General features: G+C 31.5%; 1 protein-coding gene across 2 annotated transcripts in view; it reads left to right on the top strand.

Moving 5' to 3' along the window:
• Positions 1-15,156, top strand: part of LOC106678913 (myb-like protein X) — a 111,917-nt gene extending 96,761 nt beyond the window's left edge. The window contains exons 31-36 of one of the 2 annotated variants that reach the window (XM_067049880.1): positions 855-926; positions 4,562-4,639; positions 6,087-6,119; positions 9,376-9,971; positions 11,038-11,241; positions 14,203-15,156. In XM_067049880.1, coding sequence (XP_066905981.1) covers positions 855-926; positions 4,562-4,639; positions 6,087-6,119; positions 9,376-9,971; positions 11,038-11,241; positions 14,203-15,079 — 1,860 coding nt within the window. In that variant the 3' untranslated portion in view covers positions 15,080-15,156. Of the gene's footprint in view, positions 1-854; positions 927-4,561; positions 4,640-6,086; positions 6,120-9,375; positions 9,972-11,037; positions 11,242-14,202 lie in introns of those variants that run through there. The other variant, XM_067049881.1, reaches the window with a different exon arrangement.
• The last annotated feature ends 3,527 nt before the right edge of the window (positions 15,157-18,683 follow it).

The raw sequence follows: 18,683 nt of genomic DNA, 5'->3' as shown, positions 1-18,683 counted from the left end.
TAGGATAGGACCAAGGATACTACCCTGAGGTACACCAGCAGACTGATGGAATAGGGATGAATAAGCGCCGTTGTTATTTACTTGAAATAATCTGTCGGAGAGATAAGAACGGATAATGAGGAAGTATGTAGGGGGTAGGAATTTACGGATCTTGTATAGCAGTCCTGGGTGCCAGACTCGATCAAAAGCCTGTACTCCACAAATTTAAGATGTCTTTTAAGTCTACAAGAACCTGTAAGAACTGCTATTAGCAATCGGAGTTCATATCTATATAGACCTAGCAGCCTTTCAGAGATGCCTAAGAATGGTTCTGGCCCCATAGAAGGATGCTCAGCCCCATTTCTACCTGGTCATCTTCCTCATTACCATTGATTCCCTTTGTTCAAATTATAGTTTGTTAATTTATGAACTGAAAGGCTCATTTGGAAAATTAGCACAGAAAGTATTGCCATAGTGCACTAATTAGAAATATCTTCTGGAATCTGAGAGGATTAATTTCAACTTAAAGTAGATATTTTTTAAATATACCAATCAAAAAGTAGAGAAGATGGTCGAGGGAGGGGTGTGGTCAGCAAAAAAACAAACAAAAAAAATTATTTATTTGTGCCGATGTTTCGACCTGAGTTTCAGGTCTTCATCAGGGAGCTTTTGGCAGTTTCTGGCTAAACTTAGAATCTTGTGTTTTTTTGCTGACCGCACCCCTCCTCTCCCGACCATCTCCACTTATTAATCTACGGTCAACTACCTACACCTCATCGATAACAAAATCGGATAGATCTTTTTTTTATATATATTTTTTTTATTAAATTATAGTAAACCCTCTTGTTATTAATCAATCTGACATTCTCTTACAGGCAGAACATAAAAGAAACATTAATGTTCGAAGTAACCAGGATGTAGAACTCAAAGGCTTGGCATATACGAAGGTATTTTATTTTTATAGTATTTTAAGTTAGAAATTATTTACCTGATGATTTAAATTGAGTGTTCCTTAGAGAAAATCATTTTAGTTAAGAATTTTAGAATATAATTAAATAATAAGTACATGAGATTTAGTTTCTGGAATGTCTGTTAGTTACAAAGAAACTATTTAACCTTGACTCACGTTTGAAAGATACACTTTGATAAGTCCGATAATTTTAAATCTTCTTATTAATTACTAGTAAGTTTGTGAAATAACTATATTACACTATGTGTGAACACTTACTAACTTAAAATTTAATAGATGACTAAAATCTAATTTTAAAGCAATACAATATGATTTCTTAATAATTTCAAAATCTTAGAACTTGAAATAAATTCTGATAAAAACTGAAGCAATAAGAAATCACCAGTTAAGTAAGTCCAGCATCTGGTCATCATGAAACTGATAATATTGATTCATCAATCAGATTTTATTTATTTAAACAGAAAAATTCATACAATTGTTAGAACAAACAGAAAATTTATTTTGGCCAAATTAAATTTCTTTCTTTTATATCTAGTGTAATTTTATTTTATATGAGGAGTTTGAATTTGAAGATGAAAATAAAATTAATGATGACTATATATTTGACCTTTGATATATATATGAAGAGAAGTAGATTGGGGGTGTGGTAAGTTGAGAACACCTCACAGACTGCATCCCCAATCAACTTCTCCTCATATATATTGTAACATTCAAGATTTATTGATATAATTATAAGAAATTTTAACTGTTTTTTCTTATTCTCAGATCTGAAATTAAACTTTGATGATAATAGGATTTAATTGAATAAATTAAATATTAACTAGATATGAGAGGGACGTGATGGTCGTGCGGGTTAGGGCGCAGGTCCTAGTGCGCTTGGTTCGCAATGTTGTGGGTTTGATTCCTACCTGGGGCAGTTAACATACATTTTTCGGCTGTGCTGAGGAATGAATCTTGATACTCCCACCTTGGTTAGTACACGGTGGAAATTTAGGTAGCCATCAGGGGTTGGCAAAAAGGGCCATTAGGCCCACTTGCTGGACTTGTTCCCCCCACCAAATATCAGTACCAGTAACTAGATATGAGAATTTTATTTTAAATCATTAAACATTATTGATTCTATCCCAGGGTAGGTTCTTTAGACAATCAGAACACAATGACACTTAAATGAATTAATGGCTACTTTTGAAAATCTACTTAAATGCTACGTAGAAAAACTAACCAATTATATAATCTTCTTTAATTGATGATTCTTGATGTCCTGTTTTCAGAACATGTTCACTCTTCCTCCATTAAGGATGCAACATCCACATTGATGTTTTGAAGCCGATGTTTTTTTAACATCAATGTTTTACGTTTTCTCAATTATTCATTTTTTTTTCAAAAGTAACTTGATAAAAACAAAAAAAATTACTGTATAAACAGATTCCTATCAACAATGTAGTGAGATAAGGAATTCCTACCTTCACGCTGACAACGGGATAAAGATAAATTAAAAGTTTGTTCCAATAACCACTTCTGACTATCCGTGGTTGCTGGAACTACAGATGTGACATCGACTATAAAAAACATTGATGTTTTAAAATATCAATGTTGAGTATGAAAATATCGTAATTTTATTTCATGAATTTACATTTATTATTTTTGTTAAATTTCCGTTATAAATATAATGTAAAGTGAAGTCTGTACCTTTATTCAAATCTATCCATACAGTCCATTAATGCATCTTTCAAATTTCAATACAGTTCACTTATTATCAATTATTACATAGCCAGCTCTAAATCACTTTTTTGCTCATGGGTAATATTTGGCTTGTATTAGCATGGGCGTAGAGAGGATTTCGTCTGGGAGGGTTCAGACCTCAGCCCATTACACATAATATATATAGCATTCGGAAACATTGGCTAAAAGAAAGATATAATTCCTCATTTCAAGAAATACCCCCACCATTTTATTGCTACTTCATAAAATTCAATCATTACTTTTTAATATTTTATTAGCTATAATCACAATAAATTATATTGTATTAATTATACATAAATCTAATTATTGTACATAAATATTGTAATATCCTCTTTTTTAATAAATAGTTGATATTTATAGATAAATTATTTTAATTATGTTTTTATTTATGTATATTGTTTATTTGTTATTTTAAATCAAAAAGCAAGCTAACCAGTTTTCATTATCTAAAATAAAGACGCTTTTCAAAACGAGATAGATGGCGGTGCGCGTCCTTCCGAAGTGTTCGTTGGGTTGTTTGTTTGATAATATGGATTGAAATGTTTCAACTTTTGTTGTTACTATACAGTAATTATGGAAAAGGAATATTCAAAGAAGAAATGGAAGAAAGTGAAAATTATCAATAAACTAATTACATCGCAAATTATAGCAAATAAAGCAGAGCGATTGTACTACAATCGATTATTTATTGGATCGACCAGTGAAAGTTGAAGATGGAGGAGAGGAAACAGTGACTCTTGATTTTGCGAGCTTGGTGAGAAGACGTCCGTTCAGCTAGAGAGGGGAAAGAAAAAAAAGCCATTGTTGGGAGTTTGGATATAGCATCATCGTGAAGAAGAGATCAACGATTATCAGGGGAAGCTGTGTAATTGGTTAGTCTTGTTTCTAAGTAGAATTTATTGTGTTTGTAAAATGTCTAGAAATTAAGTTAGTCTTATTAGTAGTACAGTGTCATCTGTTCTGATTGCCAGGTAACCCACCCTGAGAAAAGTCTCTTATGTAATAAAATTATATTATCTGTTAAATATTGAAGTTTTTAGGAGTTTTTTTGAACCCAAGCTATCTCTTGTATATTTGAAACAAGTTAAAAAACGATTAAAATTCTTTATATTTTATTTTAAATATTTTTTTATTATTACAATATATGCAATACACACAATAAATACAAAAGTATAAGAGGTGATAAAGAGGTTTGCTATGAGAGCATCAGTCTTCTGGGAATGCTAGCAAAAATATTAACCAACTCTTCTCAACTAACATTCTGAAATTATTAAAATGGCAAACTGTAAGTTATAATAAGGAGTATGGAATTTAAAAAAGCTTCTTTTTTGTTTGATCCCCTATTATTTTTATAGGTAAGTATATGTCGAATAATTGCGCTCATTGAATCTTACCATTGTTTACCGAAGAATTAACATATATTCATCTTGTCCCTTCGAAGGTGTGGTTGTGATCTTGTGATCCGTGAAGACGTTAACTCAACAATGTATAGCATTATCAAGAAATCATCTATCAAATAAGTTCATTATTTTCTTTAATTTATTATTTCCTTGTGCCCATGGTTCCATGGTAAATATTTGAGAGGTAGATTGGAAGCGTAGGTGGAAGGATCATTTCAAGACCATCCTGTGAATTTGGGCTTGGACTGGAGTCACTTGAAAGGTGCATGTAGATATTAATTGATGGTATCGGCAGAAGCAAAGATTCCCTGAGCCCTTATTATTAACATATTATAAATTTAGATGTGCTATATTTTGAATAGTCATTTTTTTTATTATGAAGGTAAATAATGGAGACATCTTTTATATAATTTTAGGCCTGATTTGTAATAATTCACATAATATTAACCACTCTGACTTTTTTTTACAGACAGAATATAAAAGAAAAGCAGAAAGTGAAGAAGAGGAGAGTGCAGAAATTGAAGATAAAGATATAACAAACAAAGCGGTAATTAGATATATATTTTTTGTAAAATATATATTTAAAATTCTTTACTTATTTATGTGAAGCTATTTCCCATGTGGGGACAAGGCCTCTTGGAAAATTGATCATAAATCATTTTTGTTCTGCTTTTCATATAAAGATAGAGGAATTTGTTACTTGACTTCAACCAAAACATTTATAAAATTATATTATATATATTGTAAATGAGGAAAAGATGGTTGGGGGTGCGGTCAATGAAACACAAATAAGTATGACTAACTTATTTGTGTTTCATTGATCTCAGGGCGGGTTTCTAGGCAATCAGAAACAGACACTTTTACTATTATCACTTAATTAAATTAATATATCTTTTACACATGTATTTAAATTTAGTTAGAACAAAACTAACCAATTTCACAATCTTCTTTTGATGATTCTTGATATCTTCTTTTCTATAATGCTATGTTCTACCGTCAAAAATTGCTTCCAGTCCTTCCAAAAGGCTATGTCTCTCTCACAACAATGGCTTTCAATCCTTCCCGCTTCCAGCCGACGGACGTCCTCTCAACAGGCAATCCAAACCAAGAGTTCCTTATTCTTTTTGGGTGACTCTTGGTTGTCTTCCTTTTTCAAGATGTCCACCCTTGCTGGACAGAAATTGATGAGGACATCCTCATCCTGGAAACATCATTTCCCAATCATGCCTAAACAACGAATGCCTGCCAAAAACCAAAACCTGTCTCGATGTTCCATGTAAACATCGATTGTCGCACAACAGTTAGGGATTTTGCAAATGATTTACTTTCTGAATATTATTCTTTAGCACTATTTCTTGACTTCTATTTTTTCTTAAATTTACTGTATTTTCAATTATGATGTGAAGAGTTAAAATAGTTTTTATGATATTTGAATCTGCTCAAAATGGCCTTGATTCCATGGACTTTTTGAAGGATACGTACCGCCATCTTGGTTTTATTTTGAATCACAAATTTATTATAGACAATGAAAATTGGTTAACTTGCTTTTTGGTTCAACAAAACAAATGAACAATATTAAAATGATACATAAAGGTATATTGTATGAATATTTATAGTCTACTGAAAGCTGAGATTTTCTATTAAGCAGTCAGTTTTCCAAATTGTTATTTAAGTTCTTGTCTTTTAAGTCTAGTATGTGGGTTTCATCCTAAGCCATAAAAGCAGAATGTAGTATCATGTCTCGTCCTTGCATGTGTAAACCAAAGAATTTTTCTTGGGCTATAAGTAAAGCTTATTTCCTTTGTACCAACACTGTAGCCTGAATTTCACGCCTTCATCAGGATTATGTACAAACAAGATACAAGATAAAATATTTTTTTTAAGATTCTGTTAGGGTTGTTATCTAGTTTTTACTTAGCCCTAAAGTAGTCATGAAATTCAAAACATTTCCAAAAATATAATAAATTTTTATAATATCTGTATTTTATTTTCAGGAAAGCATCTGTCCACAGTTAAGACATCTTAGCGTAAGTATAGGATATATCACATAATTTTATATGTATTAAAGTATTAACAACTCCTCACAAAAAATATTGGCACAACAAAAAATTATAATAATCATAAAAAAAATGATTAGTGAACCAGAAAGCTTGGTGGTAGTACCTCCAAATGCTGCCTATAAGCTTCTAATCAATAATCAACATTGATGGATTGTTTACTAAAAGAGCGAAGATCAGAAAAAAAAAATAGCTTTCTAAAATTCTTTCAATGGAAATATAACAAGTTCTCATTATAATAAAAATAGTAAAGTCTTTATTTGATCTGGGAAATGTCTCTTTAGAATAATAATACAAAAATAGTAAGTTAAATCCTTAGTGTAAAAATGGAAGAAGGAAAAATTATGTTTCTGTAATGACTCTTTCCTCAGGGGGGGTTTCCAGGCATTCAGAAACAGACGACACTATACTACTAATAACACTTAAACTTAATTAATAGCTATTTTACAAATATAATAAATTCCAGTTAGAAACAAAACTAAACAATTACACATCTTCCCCTAATGATTGATAATTGTTGATATCTTCTTGTCTAAGATGCTATATCCAAAACTCCAAACAACGGCGTCCAGTACTTCCCGCTTCTAGAGGAACTGACGTCTTCTCCCCAAGCCAGCAAAATCAAGAGTGCCTGTTTCCTCTCTTTTATCTTCAATGTTCACTGGTCGATCCAAAAATAATCGATTGTAGTACAATCGCTCTGCTTTATTTGCTATGATTTACGATGTAAATAGTTTATTGATAATTGTTATATTCCTCTATTTCTTCTTTGATTATTTTTTTCTATAATTATTGTATAGAAACAACAAAAGTTGAAAAATTTCAATCTATCTCAACACCAACAATTCAACAAACACCGTGAAGAACGCGCACGCACCGTCATCTTTCTTATTTTGAACAGTTTATTTATTTTAGACAATGAAAACTGGTTAGCTTGCTTTTTGATTTAAAATAACAAATAAACAATACTGAAACGATATACATAAAATGAAAACATAACTAAAATCATTTATCTATAAATATCAACTATTTATTAAAAAAGAGGATATTACAATATAATAAAAAAACAGCTGAAACCTAGTTACATAAAAATCGCAGATTGATGAGAGCCCAATCGAATAGAAAGCCATTCTCCGGGAGGACACCACAGAAGAGTGGAACCGGCGTTGGGTGGCAAGCCCAAAAAGGCCTGTATTACCTTAGGGAAATATTTCCTCACCCTTTGGTCACGGATGGAAGGAAAGAGGGTCCCCCCAGACTACTAGCTCTCTCGATTCCTAACAGAACATGGGGGATTTCCAGCCAAGCCTCATGGCCATGGGATGTATATCGACCCCCTATGCCCAAGTTGTGATGTTCTGGAGACTACTGAGCACATCATCATGGACTGTACCGCCTTTGATGCACTACAGGCCAAATTTCTGAGAGAAATTGGACTCTATGCCCTAACAGAGGAAGATTTCTCTCAATTAGTAACCGAAGAAAACTACTCCTGTTACAAAGAATTTGTATACAGGTGGAAAACAATTGTTGGGCCAGCCCACTTCAATCTTTGTCAAAGAAGAAGATCAGCCCCTGGAAGGCCAGTAGATGAATGAGAGGCGCAGATGACTGAACCTTCAAGCATAAATTGTATTTATAAATCAATTTATTAGCAGTAGCTCGATGCTACATGTGTAACATTGACCTACTGCTGCACATCTGTATTGCTTACAAAGCAGGGAAAGGTAGAAATAAATAAAATGCGAAACATAAAATTAATTTTTGTTTTTTCGAGCCACCAGGCAGCCCAGTTTGGCCTCATCTTAATAAATAGAAACAAATGCAATTCAGTAATGGTTATCCAGTTATGATGGTAGGAAAAATGAATGCCAAGAAATACATAGGATGGTAAGAAAAATAAATGCCAAGAAATACTTATGATGGTAGGAAAAATTAATGCCAAGAAATACTTATGATGGTTAGAAAAGTCACTTTAACTCCTCATACAATTGGGCGGATAGAGGTGTCAATGGAGATTCTGAAGATGAATCGTATGTGGAAATTTAGAAAAATCATTTTAGTTTTGCCTCTAGATCTCCAGTGTCACCCCCATATACTGTATAACTATCGTCAAAGTGGGAAAATATTAAGGAAGTAACTAAGAGTATGAGTTTTAATTGTAAAATAGGTGGCAGAGGTAATTTAATCGCTTTAATATGGAGAAGGTTTGCATTGTTTCCTACTTGTTGTGTCTGGGATACCAGGATAGTTACTGAAGGCAATTATCAAAAATATTTAATTTAATTAAAATTGATTGCTTCCTTAAAACTATTATTATTGTATTAATTTTCCAAAGGCATAGCACATTTTCCAGTTACAAATGAGACATATTTATAAAATATTATTGCCACTGAAATGCATGATATATCAGGGAATGGTATTGGATAATATAATCTTCTAAGCTACTCAAGGGAACAAAATATTCATTTACATTTTATTTATCCTGGCTTCTCCTTCATTACCTAATAATCCTCCTAGGTGTCTGAAAAGAAGATGGCCTCGAGATAATCTCCTCTAGAAATGTTATTGGAGTTCTATCAATGGGTAGATTCTCTACATGTTTGTATCATGTCACTATGTTACTTACAGCAAATTTACTTGTTGTATATATGTTATACAGCACATTCTTCCTATGATTGAAGTGTCCTATTTCACTTCTCAGCTCAAAGTGTCTCCACTCTTCAACCTCCTTGTACATCCCTCAGGCTATTCCCCTTTTTGTCAGAGTGAGCATCACCACTCTCTTTCTTCCCTCTGATTATCCTTTGTGGCTCTGCCCATGAAGACTGCCGATAGGTTTTTTGAATAACCTATACATAATTGACTTATCCTTATCCTGGAGCTTGCTCGCCAGTAAGTTCCTGTGCGTTGACAGATATCAGTAGTTTTTCTCATGAATCACTCTTTCCCAGGGTTCAGAAACCTGCCCAGATGCTAAACCTATTTGAAAATGTTTATAATATTGTAATATTCAATATATAGCAGGTTTGATGGGAGATATCGAAGATATGGTTTTTCCAGGGAAGGTTTGATCAAAGGTGATGAATGTTATTAGATTTTTCAAAACATTTTTGCTTAAAATTAATATGGTAATACGTAATGCATGCTAGTGCCAGTCTTATTATGTAAACTATATTAAAATTGAATCATGAATGATTGATATATCAAAATTAAATATTTTCAGGACTCATTCTGCAATTGTACACCATGTAGTGAAACAGATACAGAAGCAAGTATCACTACGATTAATCCAGAATGTGAACATTTTGATGGAAGAAGGAGCCTTCATGAAGTTGTCAAGATGGGTTGTTTGGAACTAGTTAATACAATCATTGATAAAAGTAATGTGAATGAAACTAATAAAGAAGGCTTAACAGCCCTTCAGATAGCAGCTGAAAGAGGTTACACTGATATAATGAATATTCTTATCAAAGCAGGTGCTGATATCAATGCTGTTGATAATAATAATAATACCGCATTGCACTATTGTGCTACAGGAGGCAGTGCTAATGCCTGCAGTTTATTACTTTCTGAAGGGTGTGATGTAAAGGCTCAAAATGCAGATCAGGCAACAGCCCTTCATATTGCCGTATGGAAAGGGAATTTTGAAATTGTACATAGGCTTTTAAACTACAATGATTCGTTTGAAATCATTGATAATTTGAACAGATCAGCATCAGATTTGGCCTATGAGATGAATAATACTGATATTATTGAGTTACTAAAGAAGGGTGGCATTAAGAGTAAAAATCTTCCTACAATACAAAACACATGTGGAAGGTAAGAGATGGTCAGGGTTGCAGATTATTCTTATTAATCTGCTAAATTATTCTTTTAATGGTTAAATTTAAATTTTACTTTTTCCTTTCTTTTGTTTACTTCCAATAAACATTTTATTAATTTATTTTACTTTATTTAAGATTATTGTGAATCGCTCAATTGACCAGTGTTATTTGTAATCTGAGATTCATGTTTTTGTTTTATAACATTGCTCACCCCAACATATATATTTCAATAAAATTTTTATTTATTTATTTTTTAAAAATAAATATTTACTCGTAGTTAATAATAATCCTTTAATTGTATCCCAAACTCTGCAATTCCATATCACAACCCTTGAATAATAGTGTAGAAATTGGAGGATTAAAATAAATTCTAACAAATCCCATCATATCACCTTTACCCTTTGTACCAACTATCCTACAATATCCTTTAATAATGTTGCTCTTACTCCTGTCGAACGAATCTGCTACTTTGGACTGCATCTGGATAAATGACTAACTTGGAATTCTCACACAAAACTGAAAATACAGGAAACTGCATGTCAATTCCGACTATTACAACACTTACTTGGCAAACGGTCTAAACTTCCAATTCATTACAAAAGACTGATCTACATGATTATAATAAGGCCTATCTGGACATATGGAGTTGAGCTTTGGAGCTCTACTAAACATTCGAATTTCTCTCATATCTTAAAGTAATCCTTACTTTCCAAAATCCTTTGTAAAATCCCCAATGCTCCTTACTTTGTCACAAATAAAATCATCCATAAAGACCTTAATGTTCAATATGTAACCAATCTAGACCGAATCAGATTCTAATCCTTCTATTATAAGCTCTCTGATCACCCAAACCCACTAGTTTCTAACCTAGATTCCTCTTCCATTTCTGATAATCCTCCGAGGCGCCTGAAAAGAAGATGGCTTCTTAACCTTCTAATGTTGAAATATTATTAGAGTTTTACTAATGGGTAGTTACTTTTATCAAATTTACTAGATGTATTATTATGTAAATTTATTTGTTAATATTAATGAATAAATAAAAATAAATTTTACTTTCCTAGGTATCCATCTGGTCTAAGTGCTATCCAAGGTGAGTTAACAATCTGTACTGAGCCTTTACACGCCCCTAGCTCCACATCTGAGTCCAAAGCCCCTTTCTTCACTACAACAACTACAGAGGCAACTTCCAGAGAAACTGCAAGACTTAGAAGTGGAACAAAACCAACTCCTTCAACCACTTCAGAGGCAACAACTCAGAAACAATTGTTAGTGAAGTTTTTTATTTTATTCTGGTCTCTTCGATCATTACTAACAGAATTTAAGTTCATGTTTTGAGTTATATGAAAGCTAGTGAGCTTACTTGAGGAAGTTCAGATCAAAATGCAGTTTATCGATTTCCTGACAAAATTCAATTTGCCCTGAAATTGTAAATTATGTTTGGCAATAAATCTAATTTTAAAATGTTTTTGACCATATTTCTTCTTGTTATCGAGTTGAAATCTTTGTAGTTTGTTGTTCACTGCAAAATAAATATCATTCAAGTCAAAATGAATTATTTTTGGGTTAAAGTGAATTTTGTCAGAAAATAGACAAAATTTATTTTGATCTGGAACTCCTCATTTATAACACCTTGTCAAAAAATAGTAAATAAATCGATGAATTTATATTCAAGAAACATTAAAGAAACATGGCCTTTCGAATCACTATAAAATATAGTGACTCACAACAGTTATGAATATCCTATTTATGTAATATATTTTAACTAATCTATGGACAATTATTTAAGAAATTTAATTAATTATTTCAATCTTGTACCTCTTGCGATATCTTTACTGGATTTTTTAATTTTAAAGGCAAAATTATTTCACCAATTTAAATAAAACCAAATCTTCAATGTTTTGGTTTAAATGCCATCTTCAAGGACAAAAAGTTCAAATACACATAATAGTTCACACCCATAGATTCAAACTTCAATGGTAGAGGAAATTATAAAAGGTTTATTAAGATGGCTGTGATTATGGGAGCTTATAACCTTGGAGAAAGGAGTATATTTATTGGAAGATGTACACTTCCAGGCTGAATGACGTCACAAAGCAGGGTCTATTCCTTTTGTAGGCATGTCACCAGTACTCCATATTTGACAGTTGAAAGTTGCTGTAACACATAAATACCCCAGAAATGTCAAGGCAGGAGAATTTAAAAAAAAAAAGATTGAGAGTTACTCAAAGCGTACTCACATTTTGTTGTTGATATTGATTCATTGAATTACTATTCATTCTCAGTTACTTTTTTGTTGTAAACATTAAATACTCTAAAAAATAATATATGCTGTTTTTATATGTTAGTTTATTTTTTTAATAAACAGCTATCTCTATTATATCAAAAATAATTATTTGTTTGTATTAAACTTTATATTTTAATGTTTTCTTTAAAAAGAAGCACAAATTTCTTAGTGGCTTAGTGGCTTAGGCTAAATGACAAACGGCTTAGTGGACTTTCATTATAGATATATTAAATTATTGGAAATAAAATTTGCTACTCCTCTTATTTTCTTCACATTTGCTGTTAAATAAATGGTTTTACAGAAATTACATTAAGGTGCGAATTCCCTATTAACTTCAATGTAAACTTGCCTTTAAGGGGCATGGCTTAATCCTACGCCTCAACATCATTTTTTCTTAGGAGAGTAGGAATATGGCACCCTTGCTTATAACCATTATTCTACAGCCCTCTAAATCAAAATCCACTATTTAATATTCTGGCCTGCCAATATTATTTATTATAATTTTATATTTATATTTATATTTTATAGTTAATTTTTTTTTCTGGCGATGAAATTTTAGCCAAAACGTAGAATATTTTGTTTCATCATTTAATTGGTGAAAATATTTTACCTTTAAAATTAATAAATTTATTCACACAAAATAAATTTCATATATTAGTTGGATTTTACTATTCCTTGACATATATTTTCCAAAAGGCGTAATTACTATAGTTAAATTAATTATTAATGACATAAAAAGATAAGATGCTCTCTAGTCGCTCCAGAATATTTAGAAAAATAAACAATAAATAATGTAAGAAAACTAGCGATTGAATACAGTAAGTAAATGTAGCAAAACTAGTCATGTAACAGAACAATTAACAAAACAAATTAACCACATCTCTCAGATAAAATCCACCAGATATGTGAAAAACTAAAATAGTTTAGAAAATAAATTATTAGTTGATGTCTTTATTGATAGGTTGAGTAAAATAAAACTAATTATCACACTAAAGATTATTAAAACAATTACTTAATACCAATAAAAGAGATCTCAGAGATGGCATAGCTCTTGTATTATAGTATAATAGTAGCTGTAATTATTTCTAAAATAATAATAATAACAAATTTTACTAATTATATTTACTATAATATAATTAATATTTCACATTATTATGCATATCCATCTTCACAATCAATCAGTATTACTACTTATAATTCAAATTTTAATTACAATATCTCTCGATCTTAGATCGCTCCTATAATTGTATGGAGGACTTTCAGTTCAAACCGATTCTGCTTTCTAGGGTACCTGTTAGAGCCCAGGTATCACTGGCATATATCAGAGCTGTCTTTATCATGGCGTTGAACACACTTCGATTCAGGTTTTTAGAGATTTTTCAGGATTTCAATATTCTTGACAGAGAGAAGAAGCTCTGTTCGTGCATAAACTGGTCTACCTCAGTCCATCGACCATTTATTGTTGTTATTGTAGAGCCAAAGTATTTGAAACTTTAGAAAGTATGTGAAACGATTTGCCATCCACGCAGAGCATGATGTTAGGGTGGATTTTTCGGCTTTCAATCATATATACTTTGTTTTGTCTTTGTTAACTAAGTTGAAGTATGTACATTAACTATATCTGCTTAGCAAAACATGTTTTGTTCACTTGAGAACATAGTGTTAAAGAGAGGATTTGTTGTAGCCAATTTCTTTTATTAGTGGGAATTCGGAAATGTTTTACTGAAATGGGGAGCAATTTGAGTTAAAATAATTCATTGTAGTGAGGAGAGGTGCAAATCTTGGAGTATGGTTGTCATTTTTGTGTAGCGGGGGTAATTGTTGATTATTCTCATTGATAAATTTGTAATTCTTTCCAATTTTCTATAATTGGTGACACGTATTATAATGATAATTTCTAACAATCGATATGGTATATTTTAATTTTAAAATATTTTTCCAGGGTACGTAGAGATCTTAAGGATAAGGAGATGGAACTCTTTAATGCTTCAAAAGGAACTAAAATTATTGGAGGAAAAGTGGCAAAACTGTGTATTGAAGGAATGGATGTTAATGTTGCAGACATTAATAGCAACAGTTCCACACCTCTTCACTTTGCTGCATCCATAGGAGTAAAACTGACAACTCTGATTCTGATCCGATGCGGTGCAAATGTGAATGCCAAGGATATAGAGGGAAACACTCCACTTCACCTTGCAGTAATAAATGGTAAATACTGGGTAGCTGATATTTTGTTACACAACAAAGCTAATCCCTTTGCAGTTAACAATAACGGCGAGACCCCACAAAAACTGGCCCACAGCAGATCAGAATTTGCTATTAGGGGTTTATTCGACGCAAGACTTCTGAGGTGGTATAATGCTGAAAGGAAACTGAAACAAGAAGAAGTAAAGATTCATCAATGGGCAAAAAATGGTTACTATTTAGGCATTAGTTTGAAATGTACAGATGGAGTTGACATAAATATTAAAAATATCGAAAATAATCTTAATACAGCATTACATTTAGCTGTTTCTGCGTCCAAGAACAATGAAGAAACTGTCTTAACTTTATTACGCTGTGGTGCAGACATTCATTCTCGAGACAGAAATGAAAACACGCCCCTTCACCTAGCTATTATGCTGAAACAACCTGAGGTAGTCGTGACATTACTTCTAAATAATGCTGACCCTCTGGTTCCTAATAAGGAAGGCATCACTGCTTATCAGCTAGGGCAGATGTCAGATGATCCATTGATTAAAGATACCTTTACGTCTCAGAGTTACTCCTGGTATATGAGACATTTTGCTGATAAGTCTAAAGAGACTTCTGATCCATAAAGCGTTTTGGTGATGGTTCTCATTAATAATTGTTTTTTGAAATCTTTTGTTAAAAATAAACAAATTGAATTTTTGTTTTTAATGTTTAAATCTGAACCTTTCCTTATCAATACAAGGATGGCATTTCAGGCCAAAGGAGTAAAATACAAGGAGGATGGGAGGGCTATACATGTGGGATCACCAATCAACTTTTTATGGTATTACCAGGTAAAAAACTATCAGAAACCTTTTTGAGGGTTCTTGTGAATGCACCCTAGGGGCCGAGGGAAAAATATTTTACATAATATTAACAAATTTTTATATTATATGCTGCCTTTGCTCGGCATGTATTTAATTATTATTGTATACCAATCGATTTGTTTTTTTGTGTAGAATAAGAACAGAAGGCTATCGATTGTATTAAATAGGTTTAGGTGAGTAAAAACTTACAAAAACAAAAAGCGGTTTATAGTAAAGTAGACTAAAAAAATTGTTTTTTTTAGGAAAAAAGTAAGATTTCAGTTTTAGAGCATTTTGAAACCTTTAAACACAAATTTTCATATAGATCAAAAATTAGAAACTTTCGGAGTATATTTTTTTTCTGTCGCATCTACGCATGTATATAAATTCATAACTTCTTACAATAGTATCCAAATCTAACATAACTATAGGTTAACTTTTGGAAAGCTGAATTTCATTTCTATGAAGCCATATAAATATCTTTTTGAATTTAGGTACTTCAATGCAAGGAAAATGTCTCAAATATTTTATTTTGTATCTCCGGTTCTAATTTTGTTTACAAATGACCAATTTGTTTCATTTTGTGTAGTTTAGAGGGTCCTAAGCCCCTTTTTGAGTTTCGTGTACATTAGTGATGTAGAGTTGAAATTATTGCAATTTTTGAAAATTCATATCCTAGGGCTTCTTAGGTACAAAAAGCGAATATTAACTTTATTTCTCCATAAAAAAATATTTTGTCTCACTTACTAGTTTTTTTGGTGTAAATTATTTTAATACTGTGCTGTTATTATGTCTTTATAAGGTAATGATAAACGAATTGATTTTTTTTCATTTGATAATAACAAAAAAAAAATAGTTAATGGTAGTAATCGAATTTAATTGTATTAAAAATCACAAAAACAAAAATCACATCCTATATAGTTGGCCAAAAAAAAATTTCTTTACAATAAAAAGCAAGTCAGATTCCTTTTTAGCATCCTCAAAAAATCTTAACCCAGGAGGGGTGTAGTCTTGAGCTTTTTGCTCATATTGGGAAATAATTATACAATATATTGTGCTGCCATATAATTCAATATATTGTGCTATCATATACTTCAATATATAGTGCTGTCATATAATTCAGTGTATTGTGCTGCCATACACTTCAATATATTGTGCTGCCATATACTTCAATATATTGTGCTGCCATATAATTCAATATATTGTGCTATCATATACTTCTATATATAGTGGTGCCATATACTTCAATATATTGTGCTACCATATAATTCAATACATTGTACTACAATACACTTTAATATATTATTCTACCAGATACTTCAATATATTGTGCTGCCATATACTCCAGTATATTGTGCTGCCATATACTTCAGTACATTGTGCTGTCATATACTTACTGTGTAGGTTCATAAATGTTGGGGAAATATCCTTCAGGAGTACATTCAAGGGGACATGGAACATATGGGTCCCCAGTACCAACGAAACCTGGGGGACAGGTGTACATTGCGGTAGGGATTCCTGATACGCAAAGTATATATAAAGTCCTTTCTCCAGGATGATTTATATAAACCCCATGTTTTCCATCACATTTAGGTCTGAAATAGTATTATATAAAAACTCCTTAATACTGAAAATAAGTAAAAATACCATTTAATAGAAAACATATTAGTTTGATCAGCTATATTAATTTTAGTAACAATCGTCGAGCACTGCTTCAACATGGCAGGTGAATGGGTACTCATTGAGGGTTTTATGAATGGGTACTCATTGAGGGTTTTATGAATGGGTACTCATTGAGGGTTTTATGAATGGGTACTCATTGAGGGTTTTAAACAACATTACGACATTAATTGTATCACAGCTATTGACTTCTGCTCCTTCAAGGGGGAAAAATCTTCATTGGATTATATCAGTTGTAGGTCCTGGCCTAAATTCAAGTAAGTATAAATAGAATGATATCAGGTTATAGTCAACTACAATGGTTTACTGTTTTCTTATCATCATAAGTGAGTACACTGCCAATTGTTTTTTGGAGTTGTGCTTGGGAGCTAGTACTGGTTAGAAGTTAAATAGTATAGCTAGTTTATACTATTTAGAAGTTAAATATATTAAAAATCAAAGATTACCAAGGAAAATAATTAATTTATTAATAATGTGAGCATTATAGAAAATCATTGATTGGTGTTGCCCTGAGCATTTTGATCATATTGGGAAATAAGCATCTATATTATCATAGTATTTCTTCAATTTTTAACAAATTAGCACTCAAATTAGGCCTAGTTTAATGAGCTATAAAGTAGTTTATGATGTTTATCTTTTATAAATTTCCATTTGCCAAAATTATATTCATATGTGAATATCATAAAAACTACTACCCCTACGAAGATAAGTGTGATTAACTACTTTATAGTAAGTTAAATTTCCTTTATTATGAGTGTTGGCAGACATATGTGCGTCTTATGGATCTAGAGATATATTTTTTAAAAAATCCAACATTTTATACGAACAACTAGAAATTAACATTTTATCAGGTTATTTTGTCAAATATCATAAAAACTACTACTCTTACAAAGATAAACATAATTAACTATTTTGTCATAAATTTAACTAGCTTTAATTTGAGCGCTGGCAGACATCTATCCGTCCAATGTTTTCTAAAATAAAGTTTTTCATAAATCAAATTTATTGTTCGAACAACTATAAATCAATTTATTTTAGCAAATACCATGAAAACTACTATTCCAACGATGGTAAAGGTCATAAACTACTTTATAGTGCATTAAATTAGCTTTAATTTGAGTGCTAAAAGACATCTGTACGTCACATAGTTCCTGAGATATAGATTTCTCAAAATAAATTAACTAACTACTAATCTTTAAGAAGATTTTTTAAGAAATTTTGCTTTTTAAAAAGCTATATCTCGAGAACTATTGAACGTAAATAGCTCTTTTAGGGCTAATATTTCAGAAAATTTACTCTTCTTTAAATAATGTTCTTTTAGATTTTCTAGTCTTGTTGGTAGTTTTTAAGATATAGAGCTCCGAATGAAAAATCAATGTTAAGGTTTTGAAACAGCCGCTATTTTTTATTCCCCCTACCTGTATTTAGCAGACTCATGAGTTTACTAGTAATTATACATAGTTTTCATTAAAGTAATAAAAAATTGGGGTGAGATAACTGCCTTTTTTTCTTCCCGGCTCTTGTACTATAATTGAAAATATAAAAGAGGAGAAGATGGTTGGGGGTGCGGTCAATGAAACACAAATAAGTATGACTAACTTATTTTAATGTGCCGACGTTTCGGCTAGAGTTTCTAGCCTTCTTCAGGGCTAAAAACAAAACAAGATAACAACCATAAGATAATAACTACAGTAAGTATAGAAAT

The sequence above is a fragment of the Halyomorpha halys genome, unplaced genomic scaffold (genome assembly GCF_000696795.3).
Source record: "Halyomorpha halys isolate HHAL.00 unplaced genomic scaffold, Hhal_1.1 Scaffold11.1, whole genome shotgun sequence".
Lineage (NCBI taxonomy): Eukaryota > Metazoa > Arthropoda > Insecta > Hemiptera > Pentatomidae > Halyomorpha > Halyomorpha halys.
This window is presented reverse-complemented; position numbering and strand designations above follow the sequence as displayed.